This window comes from Trachurus trachurus (genome assembly GCF_905171665.1).
Source record: "Trachurus trachurus genome assembly, chromosome: 22".
NCBI classification, from domain to species: domain Eukaryota; kingdom Metazoa; phylum Chordata; class Actinopteri; order Carangiformes; family Carangidae; genus Trachurus; species Trachurus trachurus.
The window spans coordinates 24959934-24976488 of record NC_139907.1 but is presented as its reverse complement, the minus strand read 5'-3'; the positions used below and the strand labels follow the sequence as shown (position 1 = coordinate 24976488).

Sequence of the window (16555 nt, the reverse complement as noted above, 5' to 3'; positions counted from 1 at the left end):
GCCATCTAAATATTTTTCTGCCACATGGAAACAACATTTACTGTCAGTTTTATGTGAATGCACCTGGTCAAAGAGCAGACAGTAAAAAGAGGAGAGGTTGGTTAGAAATCCCATACCGTTGATCACCGGGGGAAGAGATGATCTGCTTATGCTCCAATTTCAAGATTACAGTAAATGAAACATGCTACCGTGATATTGGGGACAGCTTATTGAAGGCTGAACATTATGTCTCTTTACTTCTCAGGCATATTTTGAAGTGGGCAGGCTGTCGTCCTCGTGGACCTGAGGATGTTTCGCAAGAAGAAAAAGAAGAGGCCTGAGATATCAGCGCCCAAGAACTTTGAGCACCGCGTCCACACCTCGTTTGACGCCAAGCGCGGCTGCTTCGTGGGTCTGCCGACACAATGGCACAGCCTGATAGAGAACCTGCGCAGGCCCAGACCCATGGTGGACCCTTCCCGCATCACGGAGGTGGAGCTGAGGCCAAAGAAGGTAGACGCACACTTCATCAAATCCAGTAATCTTATCGGTAACTGATAACATTCATCCAGGCTCTCATTAAAGGGATACTTCACCCAAAATCAATAATTCACCAATTGTCTGCTTAACGTCCTGCCAAGGAAGGGTTTGAAGAACTTTTGGAGTTCCAGGGGGGGTCCAGTGGCAATGGATTTTCCTATAATGGCAGCAGATAGAGCTCACTTTTGAATCGTCCAAAACACACACTATGAAACATCCAAATACCTCCATGTTGCTCGTCTGTACTGACCCAAGTGTCGTGAAGTCGCGACATGAAAAAGCTGTTCGGAATAAATTAATTTGATCTCTGTTTTTAGCCTTGTTGTAGTAGTAGCTCCCAGTGGCTGCGCGAGATTTGCTGCAAGATGTTCTTCCATGTTTACAAGGCTACGGAGGTATCTGGATGTTTCATATATATAGTGTGTGTTTTGGGCGATTCAAAAGTGAGCTATCCACCACCATTATATGAAAATCCGTTGCCAGCCGGACCCCCCCTGGAACTCCAAAAGCGTTTTGATAACTTTTGGGTTAATTTTGGGTGAAGTATGCCTTTAAGCCATCACAGTGAGGCGTCACTCTGAAAGTTTAGCTTTAATCTCTGATGTTATCGTACTCTTCGGCGCCTTGGAGAGATCCTGCTGTCTTAGAAAAAGCCATAACCCTGTGATGACAATGTGGAAGGAAGACCTGCCCCCCCTCCTTACTCCTCTCCATCTTTTCTATTTTCTTATCTACCATGGGGCTGGGCTAATGACCCTGCTGTGTACACTGACTGTACAATGTTGAATACTCAAGGGGGGGGACAGAAGATTTATTACTTCATGCAGGCAATTAATAACAGTCCACGGTGCCTTCCCACAGATGTCAAGCAGAAAGGATAAAAAGTGCAGGTGCAGCAGAGGAAATGCCAGTGAGTGATAGAGCCTGCAAATCTCAGGATTTCTACACTTCACAGAGCGTACAGCCGATGCATTTTATGACCAACCAGAAGTAAAATAAAAAATGGAGGAAACTCCAACATTTCATTAACACCATGATGCGACTGCTGCTGTGCAATATGAGAAACATCTTGTCAGCATTTAGGTTAGATTTATGGTTTTAATAGTGCCATCAAAGATGCAATTTGTTACCCACGAGACCCCTGTAATGCAAACATGTTGGTTTGTCATTTAAAACAAATCATTCATTCGTGTATTTCATTTCCAAGTATTATAATCAATTATTATGACAGCATCTTCCAAAATAGGATATCTCACCAAGGCCATTATCACCCACCATCCTCTGCTCAGTGAGAGGTGCTGCGCTGCAGTAGGTGAGATGTCACCTGACCTCTCTCCACTGTGCAGATGTAATGGCACTGAACCAGAGAAACAGGAGAAGTTGTTGACTGGCTGTGAACTGAACATGACTCTACCCTGAGACTGACTAATGAGCCACCATGCACTCTCTCTTACAGTGGCTACGCTAACACTGTAACGAAACCATCTTAATGTTAGTTTGATCATTTTGTGTCAGGGCACGTTTAAGCACTTTTTAAAAGCCTTTGCTCGCCTGCCAGCCATGCATACCACCTGAAAGGTCAGGAGAGGCTCAGTCTTGTCGTGCGTATGTTCAAACATTGGCCTGTTATATTTGTCAGTGTACTGTCAGAGTAGAAGCCACTGGTAAAAATGATTAAAAGACTTTGAAGAATGACAAAGATGTCCTCTACAGATTCTCAAGTCTAAATTTAACCCGGCTCTGAGCAATGATTATGTTAGCCTCATTATTCCTTTCAGTCCGAAATCTCTCTATAATGTGATCATGGCACGCACGGTGTGATAAACGCCTCTCTTCTTACAGACCATTGTGCGCGGGAGCATGATCGGTCACGGGGACTACATCACAGCCATGATCAATGACATGAGCCGCCTGTCGGTGACCAGCTCCAACTCCTTGAGGAAGAGCAGCCCCTCGGCCCGCAAGAGGGCTCAGTCTCTGGGGAGGCTGGGCGAGGTGAACGAGGGAGACACTTACCAGTACGAGGGTCTGACCCAGGACGACGAGGACGACGAGGACGAGGGTCAGGACCAGTGGAGGGACAGAGCCAGGAACATCCACAGTGAGACCAACACCCCTTACCTGGGTATGAAGAAGAGCATCACTCTGCAGCCTAATGGGATCTTGCCAAAGGCCAAGTCCACCTATGAAGTGAGCATCAGCTCCCAGGAGGGACCCTCTCAGATGGCTCAGGCTCAGAACATCCCCATGCCAAGTCACGGGCCGTATATGGGCGGAGAGGTGGGCAGCCCCCAGGAGAGGGTGATATGGAAGAGAGAGTTCCAGCTGCCGAGGGGGATGCCAGCCAGTCAGAGACCTATAGCTTGCTTCTACAGCCCAGCGATGACCGTGCAGCCGCCCCACGGAGATCATGGGACGGTCACCACGGAGCTCCGGCCCAACCTACCGATGTACATGCACCCACAGAACAGCCCCGGGAGGCCGTTCTCCTCCTACGACCTGAAGGTAAGCCTGACATTACAGCAGCAGCTCTGCAGTGCACCAATAAGGCATTATTTGTAGAATACACAATATATGCACATTTCTTCTAATGCAGTGTTTTTCAACCTTGGGGTCGGGACCCCATGTGGGGTCGCCTGGAATTCAAATGGGGTCGCCTGAAATGTCTGGTAATTGATTTAAAAAAATTACGGATAAAAATATTTTCTTAACTGATTAACTTTCTTCTTAACTTTCTAACTTTCTAACTTACTTAACTTTTTAAAATTGTGATTAAAAACACCACACACAATCTTAAACAACTGTATTCTATACTTTCACTTTCTCAAATATAAATCGAGTCCAAATAAAATGCAGCATATAAAATATCTGAGCTGGCACATCTTGATTGATGGCCGCGATCACGATCATCACGGGGTTGCCAGAAATTTGTGAAAGTTTGGGAACCACTGCTCTAATGCAATGTACATCTTATTATTAGTTCTCGCCATGTTTTTACATGAGTATGTTAAATGTAAATCTTTTGCCAAGAAATCTTCAGGGACGATTTTCATGCTTATGCCTGTGGAGACATTAGTGAAACAGCGTCGACTGACTGAGCATTAAAGGTGATTTAAGTTCTGGAGTTGAGCATTTTATTTGATTTGAGAGTTAAAATATGAGATGTGGGTTTAAAGTGCCAGGGAAGTTGTAAACCATGAGAGATGGTGTGTTTGGCAAACATTCAGTGGGATGCTCAGGCGCGTATAGCAACATCTTTACATGGGTCATATGAGGTGAAGTGGCTGCACAGAGAGGGAGAGTGGAGGGGCTTGATTTACATTGAGTTTTAAAGCAGGTCTTGAACCCCAGGCAGGCGGCCAACCTGCTCTCAGCTCATGCTCTTAATGTTCTTCACCCTTTTTTTTTTTTTTGTCTCGTCGTGCAGGCAGAGTCGACAGTGAGGTACCACTCCGGCTTCCTGCCGACTGGCACCAGCAGTCCCCTCGTGGGCGGCATCAGACCCCAGCGGACGGTGCGCTCCTCAGCCAGCTACACCCTGGGCCTGTCTCCCAACATGGGACTGAGGCCCAGCGTGCCAGACCCCTTCCTCAGACACTCTGGATGCCCCAACCCTCCTTACCCCAGGCAGGACAGCCCCTCCCAGCCTCGGCCCTCCCCTACAGGCTCCCTGGCCACCAGCCCCCCCGGCACCTGCTCCCCTGCCTTCAGACCCCCGCAGCACCCTTCACCCAGGCCACCCCCGGACCCACCCAAGGTGACCCATGAACAATTCAAAGCTGCCCTGCAGATGGTGGTGGACAAGGGCGATCCGCGGTCCTACCTGGAGAACTTTGTGAAGATCGGGGAGGGCTCGACGGGGGTGGTGTGTATCGCGACAGAGAAGCACAGCGGCAGGCAGGTGGCGGTGAAGATGATGGACCTGCGGCGGCAGCAGAGGAGAGAGCTGCTCTTTAATGAGGTACAGCGTCCAACCAGGAGCAAGACGACCTCCAAAAAACAAGCACAAGACCGCTTGTTCTTTGTTGTTTGGTGTCACTCAATTTTATGTGGAGATTTAAACAGACGGCAGTTTTGCACATGAAAGTTTGTTCATTTCTAATGGAAGATGTCTTCTGTAGCCTTGAGGGAAGCTTTCCAAAGTCTCTGAAGATGACCCTGATGTGTCATTTGTCTCATGTGTCATCTGTCATTGTCTCATCTGGGACTTCTTAGAAAACCTGCATCATGCATCATGCAATGAAATCCCAAAGATTGGGTTTTTACTATGAAGGGAACTCCTAGTAAATTATGAGGATGCATTTGGGTTTGGTGCTGCATTGAATTATTATTATTATTATATAATTATTTTTTGGGACATCAAACTGTTTTAATACAGACAATCCTGCTGCACTGATTCTCACCGTTCCTTTTTAAAAGTTTCTCACAAGTTCCCTTATTGTGCAGAAGTGCTACTTTTATGTAGGAGAACCTAAATGTAGCCACATTGATGGTTATGTCTGTTGTTATTAGCTTTAATGTGAATTGTTTTGTGCCGCAGGTGGTAATCATGAGAGACTATCAGCACAGGAATGTGGTGGAGATGTTTAAGTCGGCCCTGGTGGAGGAGGAGCTGTGGGTTATCATGGAGTACCTGCAGGGCGGAGCACTAACCAACATAGTGTCAGAAACCAGGTACGAGTCCCACTCAGATCCAGTCCCTGCGTTTGGTGCATTCTGTAATAACCAAAGTAACCACAAGGGGGAAGTGTGGTATCAACTGGTGTTGATCCTGGCAGCACATCATCCGTCATTCAGTCATCTCCTGCACTGCAAGCCCGCTGCTTTTCTCAGGGGGGGGATCATAATTTAATAACATAATTGAATATGTGCGTGTTTAGGTGACATATGGGAAGTCAATTTTGGGTGTAAATTTGATTTCCTGGTGCTGTCACATTGTTCAGTAGCGCATGCATCAAGAATAAGGAAAACATATCAAGCAGCAGCGGGGGAATTTGGTCGGGGTGTAATTGTTTTGAGCTGTCAGCGTGTTTTATATTATTAACAGATGGCTGGCTCCATCCCCATAGGGTGACCTCAGGGTTAGATCGCTTGACTCAAAGGGATGAAAAATGTTCTCTCAAGCCAGACGACATATAAAATGAGCCAGCTGTCACAGCCACTCCTTATCAAGGATTAAGATAATCAGTATATTGACAGAACAATCAGGGATGAGACTCCTTTGCTTCTTTGCTTTTCCTGGCTGTTTTCTAATATTAAAGGGATAGTTCACCCAAAATTCAAATGTCACTCATTATCTACTCACCCTCATGTCGACTAAGGGCTGGGAGAATTCCTCTGTGCCTTCTCGGAGTTACGGGGGGGGGGGGGGCCGCGCAGCAGTATTTGTCCATAATGGTTGTGAATGGTGCTCACTTTTCTTCGTCCAAAAAGACACACCAAAAAACATCCAAATACCTGCATTCTGCTCGTCTGTAATGTCCCTCTTGTATTGAAGCCCCGACATGAGAAATTGTTCCGCCGGTCAGTGCACTGACACAGGAAGAGCCGTGAACTGAGACACTGGGAGCTTCCGCTACAAACAAGCTTAAAATATAGACTTATTTAATTTTTTTCGGAACAATTTCTCATGTTGTTCGACAGTCGACATGAGGGTGAGTAGATAATGAGTGAAATTTGAATTTTGGGTAAACTATCCCTTTAACAGTGTAAATAACACATTAATGTGGGGTGTTTATTCTAATATAGTTTTATGTGTCATGTGTGGGAGTATACAGCTCTGTGTTAGGTAACAGTTACCTTGATTTTCAGTGGACATCTGACCCTGGTTGCTGTTAGAAAATGCCTTTTTGTATCCTGGCTCATATAGCTTTAGTTTATAGTTGCAAAATATCAAAGTCGCAATAAAACCATAGAGGAGCAGGTTTGCTGTGGAGGAGTTGTTGTTTTGAACCTTGCACTCTTTATCACTGCCTTTAATGGGTGGTGATTCATGAATTCTGACTTGCTGAGCTGTTGATTCATGGTAGCCCGTAATGGAAATGTGTGAAATGTTAATGTAAAATCTGTGTATGTTTGTGTCAACTTGTGCCTGTGTGTGCGCGCGTGTGTGTGCGTGCGTGCGTGTTGTCCTGCAGGCTAAGTGAAGAGCAGATTGCCACCGTGTGTGAAGCTGTTCTGCAAGCCCTGGCCTATCTCCATTCACAGGGAGTCATCCACAGAGACATCAAGAGTGACTCTATACTGCTCACGTTAGATGGAAGGGTAGGATTCTTTCTTTCTTTCTTTCTTTCTTTCTTTCTTTCTTTCTTTCTTTCTTTCTTTCTTTCTTTCTTTCTTTCTGTATTTCTTTATTTCCGTATTTCTTTCTTTTTCACTTACTCAGGTTTCCCTCCTCTCTCTGACAGGTCAAGCTTTCAGACTTTGGCTTCTGTGCTCAGATCAGTAAGGACATCCCTAAGAGGAAGTCTCTGGTGGGGACGCCCTATTGGATGGCTCCTGAGGTCATCTCCAAATCGCCATATGGCACTGAGGTGAGGAGGAGGCACGCACTCGACTCTCGCTCACGCTGATTAACAGCGGTGATCTCAGTCACGCAGGATTAATGCCAGCGATGACAATCTGTGCTATAGGATCTGTTGCGTAACGTCTCTGTCCCATGTTGCACCAGGTGGATGTGTGGTCGATGGGGATCATGGTGGTGGAGATGGTGGACGGAGAACCTCCGTACTTCAGTGAAACCCCTGTAGCAGCTATGAAGAGACTGAGGGATGAACTGGCTCCTACTGTCCGAAATGTCAGCCAGGTGTGAGAGCAGACAACACACACACACACACACATACACACGTATGCTATATCTATTAATTCTCTTAAGAAACATCAGAGTCTACTGAGGTTTTGAGAATTTATTACAACCCTTAGTCTTATTACCCGTCCGAATAGGGTGCAGCCTCTCCCTTATTGATTAACCAATCATTCCTCTGTTTCTGAGGTGATTAAACAGATTACAACTAAAATTGAATACAACTATAACCTGTAGTGCTGGTCTTTGTTGTACTTGTTGCAACAACTGAAATGTGCTGCTGGCTTCCAGCTGTCTCTTTGTTTTGTTACAATATATAGGCTACAATATACAATTACCATTACTGACACATATCTCCAGAGATTCTCAACCATGATGTAATTATTAATTTATTGAAACATTTATGCTTTTTAGTATTTTCCTTTTAACTTAAAGGTGTTAGCTACAAGTTTAATTCCTCCTGACCAGTAGGTGTCGCACTCATACTTGCCCACTCTTGCTCCAACCTTCAATTGTACTGGTTGCCAGCTATGGTTGCCAGTCATGGATCTGTTGCCAGTACGCCAAATACCGGAACGGCTAGTAGCTAAAGCTAAGCTAAGCTAACACTAACTGTCTCCGGTGTTGACAGCAGACTGGAAAGACATCTGAATCATTTCACACTAACTCACCTGCAGACGAACCCGACAAACCCGCAGCATCACACCTGCACCGGAAGCGTTACAGTACCGACTGACCGTTAGCTAGCTAGCTAGTTATCACGGTCTGGCTCCCCCTGAGCTCCGCCTCACGTTACATCAAAATACTAATGCTGTTGGCACAGAAATCATTGACGTTGCCAATGTAACCAGATGTATTATGTATTTTGGACCCGCCAGAATTTATAAAACAATTATTTCTATAGGCTACTTTTCAGTAAAATTAATAGGCTATTTTTATTCTGCACCCATCTAGATGTTCTGTGGATGTAGCCTATTATTTTTGAAAAATTTATCGTTTTGATGAAAAAGTTGTAGGCTAGCTATGACCTTTAAGCTTGCTGCTCTACTTGCTTTATTTGAATTGCCCCTCGGGGACAAATAAAGTTCTTTGAATTGAAATGATTTATTGTAATTAACAATATGCACCCATGTCTCTCTGGTTCAGATATCCCCAGTTCTAAAAGACTTCCTGGACCGCATGCTGACCCGGGACCCCCTAGAGCGGGCCAGTGCCACCGACCTGCTGGAGCACCCCTTCCTGCTGCAGAGCGGCTCACCTCAGTGCCTGGTCCCGCTGGTGGAGCAGTACCGCAAGCGCATGTCCCGCTGCTGACCCCTGTGGGGCTCTCGGCCCCTCCCCAAGCTCCCCACCTTCAGCCTGAACCTGTCCACCGCCCCACACACACACGGGGTCCAACTCCTCTAGCACCCAGGGCAACGGCAGATCAGCTCCAGATGAAGCAGTCCCAGACGGCATGACGCTGCCAGAGCGATGGCGGCAGGACAGCGAGTTTGGCTGACAAGACACCGCATGGTCTCGGGCATGAGAGAAGCACTTTAGGAGTCAGTTAAAGGCAGCATGCAGTTCCTCACCTCTCAACTCGGTTATCGATCCGAATATTGATCAGCTTCCTGTAACATTCAGCGGGATTCAACACGACACAACATGGTGCATATCAACTGATAGCAACAATCAATATTCCACGTAACTGTATGTAATGAACACGTGCTACTCTAAAGATCCTTTCTAATGTTCATAGTGGGAGTTGTTGCTATAAAGCTTCTAAAGCTGGTGTTAGGCTCTAACCACAGTAGCTCATTGTGACATTGTTAAGGAAGGATGAAGTTACCTCTGCACACTCACTCTCTGCTGTGGCAACTGGACAACACCCTGGTCGGTGCACACACACAACACTGACAGACTCTTTGCATGGCCAACTGGAGGCACACCTGGCCTGATGTGAATGCTTGAATATGTACCAAACTGGGAAGTGAAAGACATTTCTCCTTTATTAGCATAATAAATGGGTAGATGAAAGCCCAGCTGCTACTATTGGGCTATTGGAAAATCACCAGTACCATATTCCTCTTTTTTCGTATTTATCCTTTATTTCCAAAAGGTGTTGTGGGTTGTTTGTATGATGTGAAGTTGCAAATAAGGTTTCATTATTAAGTACGGACTTGAAACATAAGCAGATAAATTAATAATGTAAATAGAAATACTGAATATTAGGTCCTTACACCTGCTGATTCACAACAGTAAATTATATGAGATGAATTCAAAATGTTACTTTTCTTTACTGAAATGTGAGTGTATAGTTTTGTGTGTATGTGTGCGTGTGTGTGTGTGTATGTGTGGGTGCACGCGAGCACATGGGTGTGTGCGCGAGGCGACGTCTCAGTGTTTGCTTCTGATACAGCCCTCTTTGTATTGTGACAGACTTTTTAAAAACCACAAGATGTGTGTGTTTGTTGCTCCTCGAGAAGATGTGTATGACTGTATTTGCATTTGTTTGCCTAGAATAAAGCACACAGGCCTGGCATGTGATGCTGCAGGACGTCCACCTGCTGAGAAACACTTTGCACATAGTCTTTGTATTCTGACACGGATACATGTTGACATGTTTCATGTATTTCTAATCTCTGTGTGGATCATTCATGAAAAAGAGAATTACATATTTTAATTTTGTATAAATCAATAAATGATGCATATTGAATCAGAACTAAAGCCTGCCTTTACCTCACACACACACACGCACACACACACACACACACACACACACACACACACACACACACACACACACACACACACACACACACACACACACACACACACACACACACACACACTCATATTCATGCATAACAGCAGGCTGAACATGCTGGTGTTTATTAAGTATTTATTATGACTTCACCACGAATCATACAGTGCACAGTCACTGAATATCTTTAAGCAAAATACGTGCAATATCTCTTATAAACACATAAGCAATATCAAATACATTTAATTCCTTACAATATAAATCTGAAATATGTGAAATAAAAATATTTTTTAGCAGCTCACAGACTGATATTAAGTCCATTTATAAATCATTTCAAATGTAGAATAGCAAAAATTGAATGCAGCTGTAAGCAACTGAACAGTTAGCCATAATTCCTTTTTTATTAACAAACATTGAAAAAAAACCCAATAAACTGCAACATCAGCAAAGGTTTATTATTTGTCTCAATAAATAGAATGTACTGTAGATCAATAAAGCAACCAGACTGCATTTTCAGAATTTGAAGTGCTGTAAAAATGTCACTACCAGGCTTTTCTGCTCCTCTGTCCTTCGCTCTAGTCGAGGGTGGACTGAGACGAGCAGCTCTCAAACTCACACTTGACTCCGCTGATGCTGTCGACGCTGGGCTGGCTGTTGACCTGCTGGTGTGTGTGTGACAGAGGGAAGGTTTCTGAGCGGGACATCCTCCCTCTGCCGTTCGAGGACCCCGACGAGCAGTCTATCACCATCCTCATGAATTCCGGCGCTGTGAACCGACGCAACAGTCTGGTCCCCAGGCCGATGAACCCCGGTGCCCGGCCGGGGATCTTCCCCGACTCCATCTCCCCTCTGGCAAACAGCAGTTTGTTGTGTCTGCCCGCGGGGCCGAAGCTCCCCCTCTTCTGCTGCTCCCTCCTGCCTGATGGAGCCATGTCGTCGGCCTCTTCTCTCTGTGATTTGACATTCTCCTCCAGTGCTCTCATGGGCTGACTCTTGCCGTTTAAAAGAGGTTTTGGCACAGAGACAGTTTTGTCGGCATCGTTTGTCAGGCCCCGGGTGTTTCCCTGACATTCCATCTTGTCTATCAGACATCTCTCATCCTGTAGCGAGGCTCTCTTTAATTTGCTGGCTGACAGGCTCATGTCACGCACGTCGCCCTGATAGGACTGCTTTCTAGTGCTCAGAAGGTCCAGGTTAAATGACTTTGCTTTTCCCCAGGGAGGGAAACTCTCCGGTGTTTGCTCTTTGCGCCCAGAGTCTCGGCTGACATCTTTCTGGCTTGGCTCGGGCAGAGAGTTCAGTGTTTTAGCAGCTCTTAGCTCTCTAAGTGGGCAGTTTTGCAGCTGTTTGGCAGTGAAGAGAACACTGTGGTCTCCCTCAGGTTGGCTTTTCTCTATCTGAGGAGGCAGAGCCCAGCTGTGGCGATGGTTGTCCTCCTGCGACTGGCTCCTGGGACACTTGAAGCGGCTCCACAGCCCACTGCTCTCTCCAATTTTCAGCTGTCTCTGAAATATCCCGGGCAGCTGGTCGTCGTTATTGAACTGCTTGGAGAACCTCTCCAGAAGATGCCTGGGCAGCCTGTTGGGCAGCCGGCATTCGCCCTCGCCATCAGCAAGAGGATCATCCGTGCTGACGACCCTCCTGCATGGAAAGTTCAGAATCTGGGCGCACTGGTTGTGTCCGAAGAAGTTGGCCACCTCGATGGCCGAGTGGCCGGCGTTGTTGGTCCTGTCCAGTCTCAGTCCCAGTCTTTTGAACGCCCGGACCAGGAACTCCAAAACCTGGCTGTGCCCAGAAAAGGCAGCGTACATGAGGGAGCTGTTGCCCCAAGAGTCAGAGATGTCCGGGTCTGCATTGAACTGCACCAGGAGCTTGACCACGTCCAGGTGACCCATCTCGCAGGCGTGGCTCAGGGCGGTGCGACCGTCCTCATCCTGACAGTTGACATCTGCTCCTTTCTCCAGCAGCAGCCGGGTGAACTTGGCCCTGGTCCCCGGGTCCTGCAGGCAGACGGCGTACATGAGAGGGGTGCGGCTGTTCTCCGTCTTTGAGTTGATGATGCGTCCGTCCAAGGCGTCCAGGATGAAGCGTGCCAGGTGAACTTTGCCACCGTGCATGGCGTCCAGGAAGGTCTTGGTGCCAGAGCCCTGGCGCAAATCTTTGGGTCGCATCATTCTCCAGCGGCTACTTGTGGAGCCGAGCACTGCAGGCGCGCCGACGGAGACGGTGACAGATAGAGAGAGAAAGTGTGTAGCAAGTTCTCCAAGGCTGTCGGTGTTGACAGTGAGTGCATTTACCTCGGAGTAAGACTCAGAGAGGAGCTGCCAGTGTTTTTATACCTCCCTCTCCACATGCCCTCCCCACGTTGCCTAGGAAACAAACATCTGAGGACCATTATGCAGTGGCAGCATCCATTCAGCCCAAGCACTCTCTGCCTGGAGAGAAAAATATGCTATTTGAACAGAATAATTACTCAAGGAGAAAAACATGGACAGTGTTTTTCATGTGAGGTTGTGGGGTTAACCTAAATGCACCGTTTTTACTTTTCTTAGGGAACAAAATTAACTTAATTAACAAATTCCTGCTGCTGAAAATAGTCAAATAGAGAAAATGATAATCCGGCATTTTGTGGGAACTAAGAATAGTGCATTATGTTGCAGCCCATTAAGAGTCTTTGCAAAGGTTTGAGACAGCAAGTTGGACTTAAAATAAGCATTTCATGTTTTTCTCAGTGTGCGTTTTAACTCCTGCATCCCTCCATCTATCCAGCCCATGTTTCTGCTGGTAGTAGCCTATCACCCACAAATTATCTATGCACTGCCCTATGCCGTGTGCATAAGTTCCTTTATGCTTTCTATTGTTATTTAATGTTTGTGTTGATTGAATTATGGTTTTATCTGTATACTGTGAATCACTCTGTGTACTTGTACTATGAAGGGTGCTATGTACTTACTTACTTACCAATTACATTACAGTGCAACAAGTTCAAATTATGCAACTCTAGTGTGCACTGACTTTCCTAAGCTAATGCTCATCTCATACTAATGACTTTGCCTAGAGGTTTTTTGTTTGTTTGTTGTTGGGTTTTTTTTTTTACATGGAAAATAGTCAATTCATTTGACTCCAGAGAAAGCCTCCGTTTAACAGCTTATTTAGTTACATAAAGCTTGAACAGTGCCAAATGGATGTGATGAGACCGCGCTTTGTTAAACAATCCGGTCCTCTCACTGACCTGGATCCCATTCATCGCTGCGATTAACAGACAAGACCACTGTTTGTACGAGGATATCAGCATGATTATCTGCAGCTTTCTGATGTAACAGTGCAAATAAAGTGATCACAGTGATGAGAAACTGCTCCTGTAAACACAGCAGAACGGTGTAAAATACACCACTATAATGTTGTGGTGTTGGGGCATGTATTTGCCTGTCTTATGGATCATAAAGTGTCTTTCCTGTACTAATTCAATGAATTGTGTCATTTCACAAATTCACTCACTGTGACATTTACTAAATTTAACCTCTCTTAATGTCAGAAGCACCTAATTTAATACCTTTTTTCTTGCACGTCTTGTCAGGGCTTGTGTATGAAAAGTGAAAGTGAAAAGGACCCTTTTATTAAGTGCTTTGCCCTCTATGAGACCAGACTTTAATTTTAATTGCTAATATAAATCTCAGCAGGACGGAAACTGTGCCAAACGGTGGAGGTGAGAGAAACATTACCAGGGTTCCACCGTTCTCGCTGTTTACCATCCGGCATCATCAAACCCTCAGCAGGTTCTTATACAGCACCAAGAGTCATGCACTCATCTAAACATGGAGGAAACTCATCAGCAGGCTGACCTCTCTCTCCTGGTGTCCTTCACCTGATGGAGCCTATGTATCATTTTTTATAAAGTCATAACATTGCCACATTTCTTTTTCATAAGGTCACTTCTCATTAGATTTGAGTTCTTATAAAGCCAGTGACTTAGCTTTTCAATGCCGGGATCCACAGGTGATGTGTACCCAGGATTTATGCTCAGCCTTCAAAGCTAACGTCCACAAAATTGAATAGCTATCTGATCGACCTAGATCAGATCTCAGAGAAATCACCTTAGTTTCTAATATAAAATGGGGCTGCTTTAGTATATAGTGCATTTGAACACAGAATACTCACACTGTTTTCTTCTGCAAACATCACAGTCCTCTTGGGAACCGGAGTGAAAGCTGTCGGGCCATGTTACTGGGCCGGGGTGATATAAACTTCATGGTGCATATGTTTTGTGGTCATATATTGTTAGCTTGAGTCTGGTCATTCTACTCCGATGTCTCTCCAACAAGGAGCCATCCGAGCCATGATGTATTCAACTCCATTAGTGTGTGTGTCTTGCCATTCTAGTGCTAAAGGGAGCTCTTAGTAGCCAAACTTAGTGCTAACAAACAGTCTTTACCAAGAGCTTCAGCCATTGTTGCATTTCCAAGGTCCCCTGAGCAGTGCTTCGTCTTCATTGAGGACTGGACGCTATAGAAACCTGGGATTGCAGAGTGACGACAAGTGATTCCATCTTGACCTGAGCAAACTGGTTGACATGTTAAATTCAGTTCAAGAGAAGAAATGACAGAAATAGAAGCAAAGGGTTGTTTTTCCACAGCCCTTGGAGAGTGAGGGAATGAAGGTTGAGGCCGGACACAATATTTCTTCGAGTGGTGAGTAAGCAGCTGCTGATGCTAATGTTGGCTATGCACAAATAGCTTCTTTAATGCAACAGAAACTCTGGAGCATGTTTGCATGAGTATACAACTCTAACATGTCTAGAGTTACAAGGAGTTCAAATTATTAGAGGTTAATTGTTTATTGGTGTCTGTATTTGTTATTGCGCTACATCACAGGCTCTTGACTACATCTTTAAAGTGTCTTGGGCCACCCACCAGAAATATAATTAACAGATCACAGTTTCCATACCAATGAGGCAGCACTGATGACATAACTCTCTCTGTCTGCTACTCAAATTTGATTGGACCCACTTTCCTGGTCTGTTGCACTTTACAGTATGCTGACCTGTGGGATAAAACTGATAAAACAGACATTGAGTGTTGCTCACAGCTTGATAACACTGCTGCTAAGACTTCTTATCAGGTGTTCCAGTTTGAACGCTCTCGCTTTTTCAGAGAACAGTTCATCCACAAATAGATCTGAGCTGCCTGGACTGCATGCATCCTCACAGGCAAGGCTGCAAGCTCTGCTTCAGTTATTGTGTCGGTCCACAATACACTTTTAGCCACACAGCTGAGTATCTTTGTTGTTAAGTGCTAGGCCTGCTAGTTTGTAGAGTTCAGGTTCAGTAGACTATCTATTAAGATTATTTTTCCATCTAATCTTTATTTTTAGCTCATGACTCAGTAATTACATTTTAAGTAACTTTCCTGCTTCAAATGTGAGGTCTGAGTCATTTACATTTATTACTTCACAGTCTGGATGACTATATTGATTAGTAACTTTACTGATTGCTTACAGTAATAGCAGTATATTGTCAAAGACCCAGAGAGATCACGATCAGTATGCCTCTATGCATGACATAAAACCACTCTACTGTCCATTCACTGAATGTTAAAAATGGCCTGAGCAGAAATGAATGAAATGTGGATGAAATATTCTGAATGTGAATGAGTTGGTGCCATGAGACTTGTTAATTGGACAGATGTATGCAGTAAAGCAGAGATGTCACGGTAAATACCTGATCTCCCATTCATTGCGGGCCTGGCCCAGGCAGGAGCCACTTTGAATGCCTGATTAGGAATTAAAGCTTGTGTGAAGTTAAGGTGTTATCTGCAGACCTAAATGTCTTAATTAGTCACCGGGGAGAATGCACTTTCAGCGCCACAGAAATCAACAAATCTCTCAAGGTTCTTCCAGAAAAAAAATAAAAAATAAAAAAAATAACTTGTAAATGGAAACAAAACACTGCACTAAACCCCCTTGGTAACTCCACTTAGCTCCTAGCACCTGGGACTAAATTAGCGTGTGAGCACAAGGTAGGAAATGGCGTTCATCCGGGACCAGACTCAACAAGGCCCATTCACTGTAACTGAAAATGTTTTCTTATACCAGTGACTCAACATGCCCTCATCCTCCACGGACTACTTCATCATCCCTCTGCTAATTGAGCACACCTGAGAGTGGCATGGTTCAGGCTATCACCTGCCACTGTGAAAAACAGGATGTAGCTCATGGTGACCTTTAATTCCATGAGCAAATTTGCTATGAGAAAAAAGATTGGTGACTGCAGCGCAAATTAATTTAATTGGGTCGTCTAAGCTGAGAAGATGCGGCTGCGTATATCGAATCCGAACAAAACACAATCTGACTTTTTTGTTTCCTCGCAGTTATGTAACACCTTAACACAGGTAGCTCTGTCATTAGAGCAGCAGGGGGGGGGGACGGCTCCTGCAGGGACAAAAGCACTAAAATGATGCATTCGTATTCAACGAGAACAATCATGTGTCTGT

General features: G+C 45.2%; 2 protein-coding genes across 2 annotated transcripts; one reads left to right on the top strand and one right to left on the bottom strand.

Moving 5' to 3' along the window:
• Positions 1–288: 288 nt before the first annotated feature.
• Positions 289–8635, top strand: pak6 (p21 (RAC1) activated kinase 6; the record flags this gene model as incomplete). The annotated part of the gene is made up of 8 exons (XM_083998191.1): positions 289–492; positions 2362–3024; positions 3947–4480; positions 5060–5193; positions 6657–6783; positions 6927–7052; positions 7190–7324; positions 8468–8635. The coding sequence occupies 8 exons, from the start codon at positions 289–291 to the stop codon at positions 8633–8635; spliced, it is 2091 nt and encodes a 696-aa protein (XP_083854317.1).
• Positions 8636–10642: 2007 nt separating this feature from the next.
• On the bottom strand, positions 10643–12241 carry ankrd63 (ankyrin repeat domain 63; the record flags this gene model as incomplete). The annotated part of the gene is made up of 1 exon (XM_083997624.1): positions 10643–12241. One exon carries the CDS (start codon positions 12239–12241, stop codon positions 10643–10645), a length of 1599 nt encoding a protein of 532 aa, XP_083853750.1.
• Between the last annotated feature and the right edge of the window lie 4314 nt (positions 12242–16555).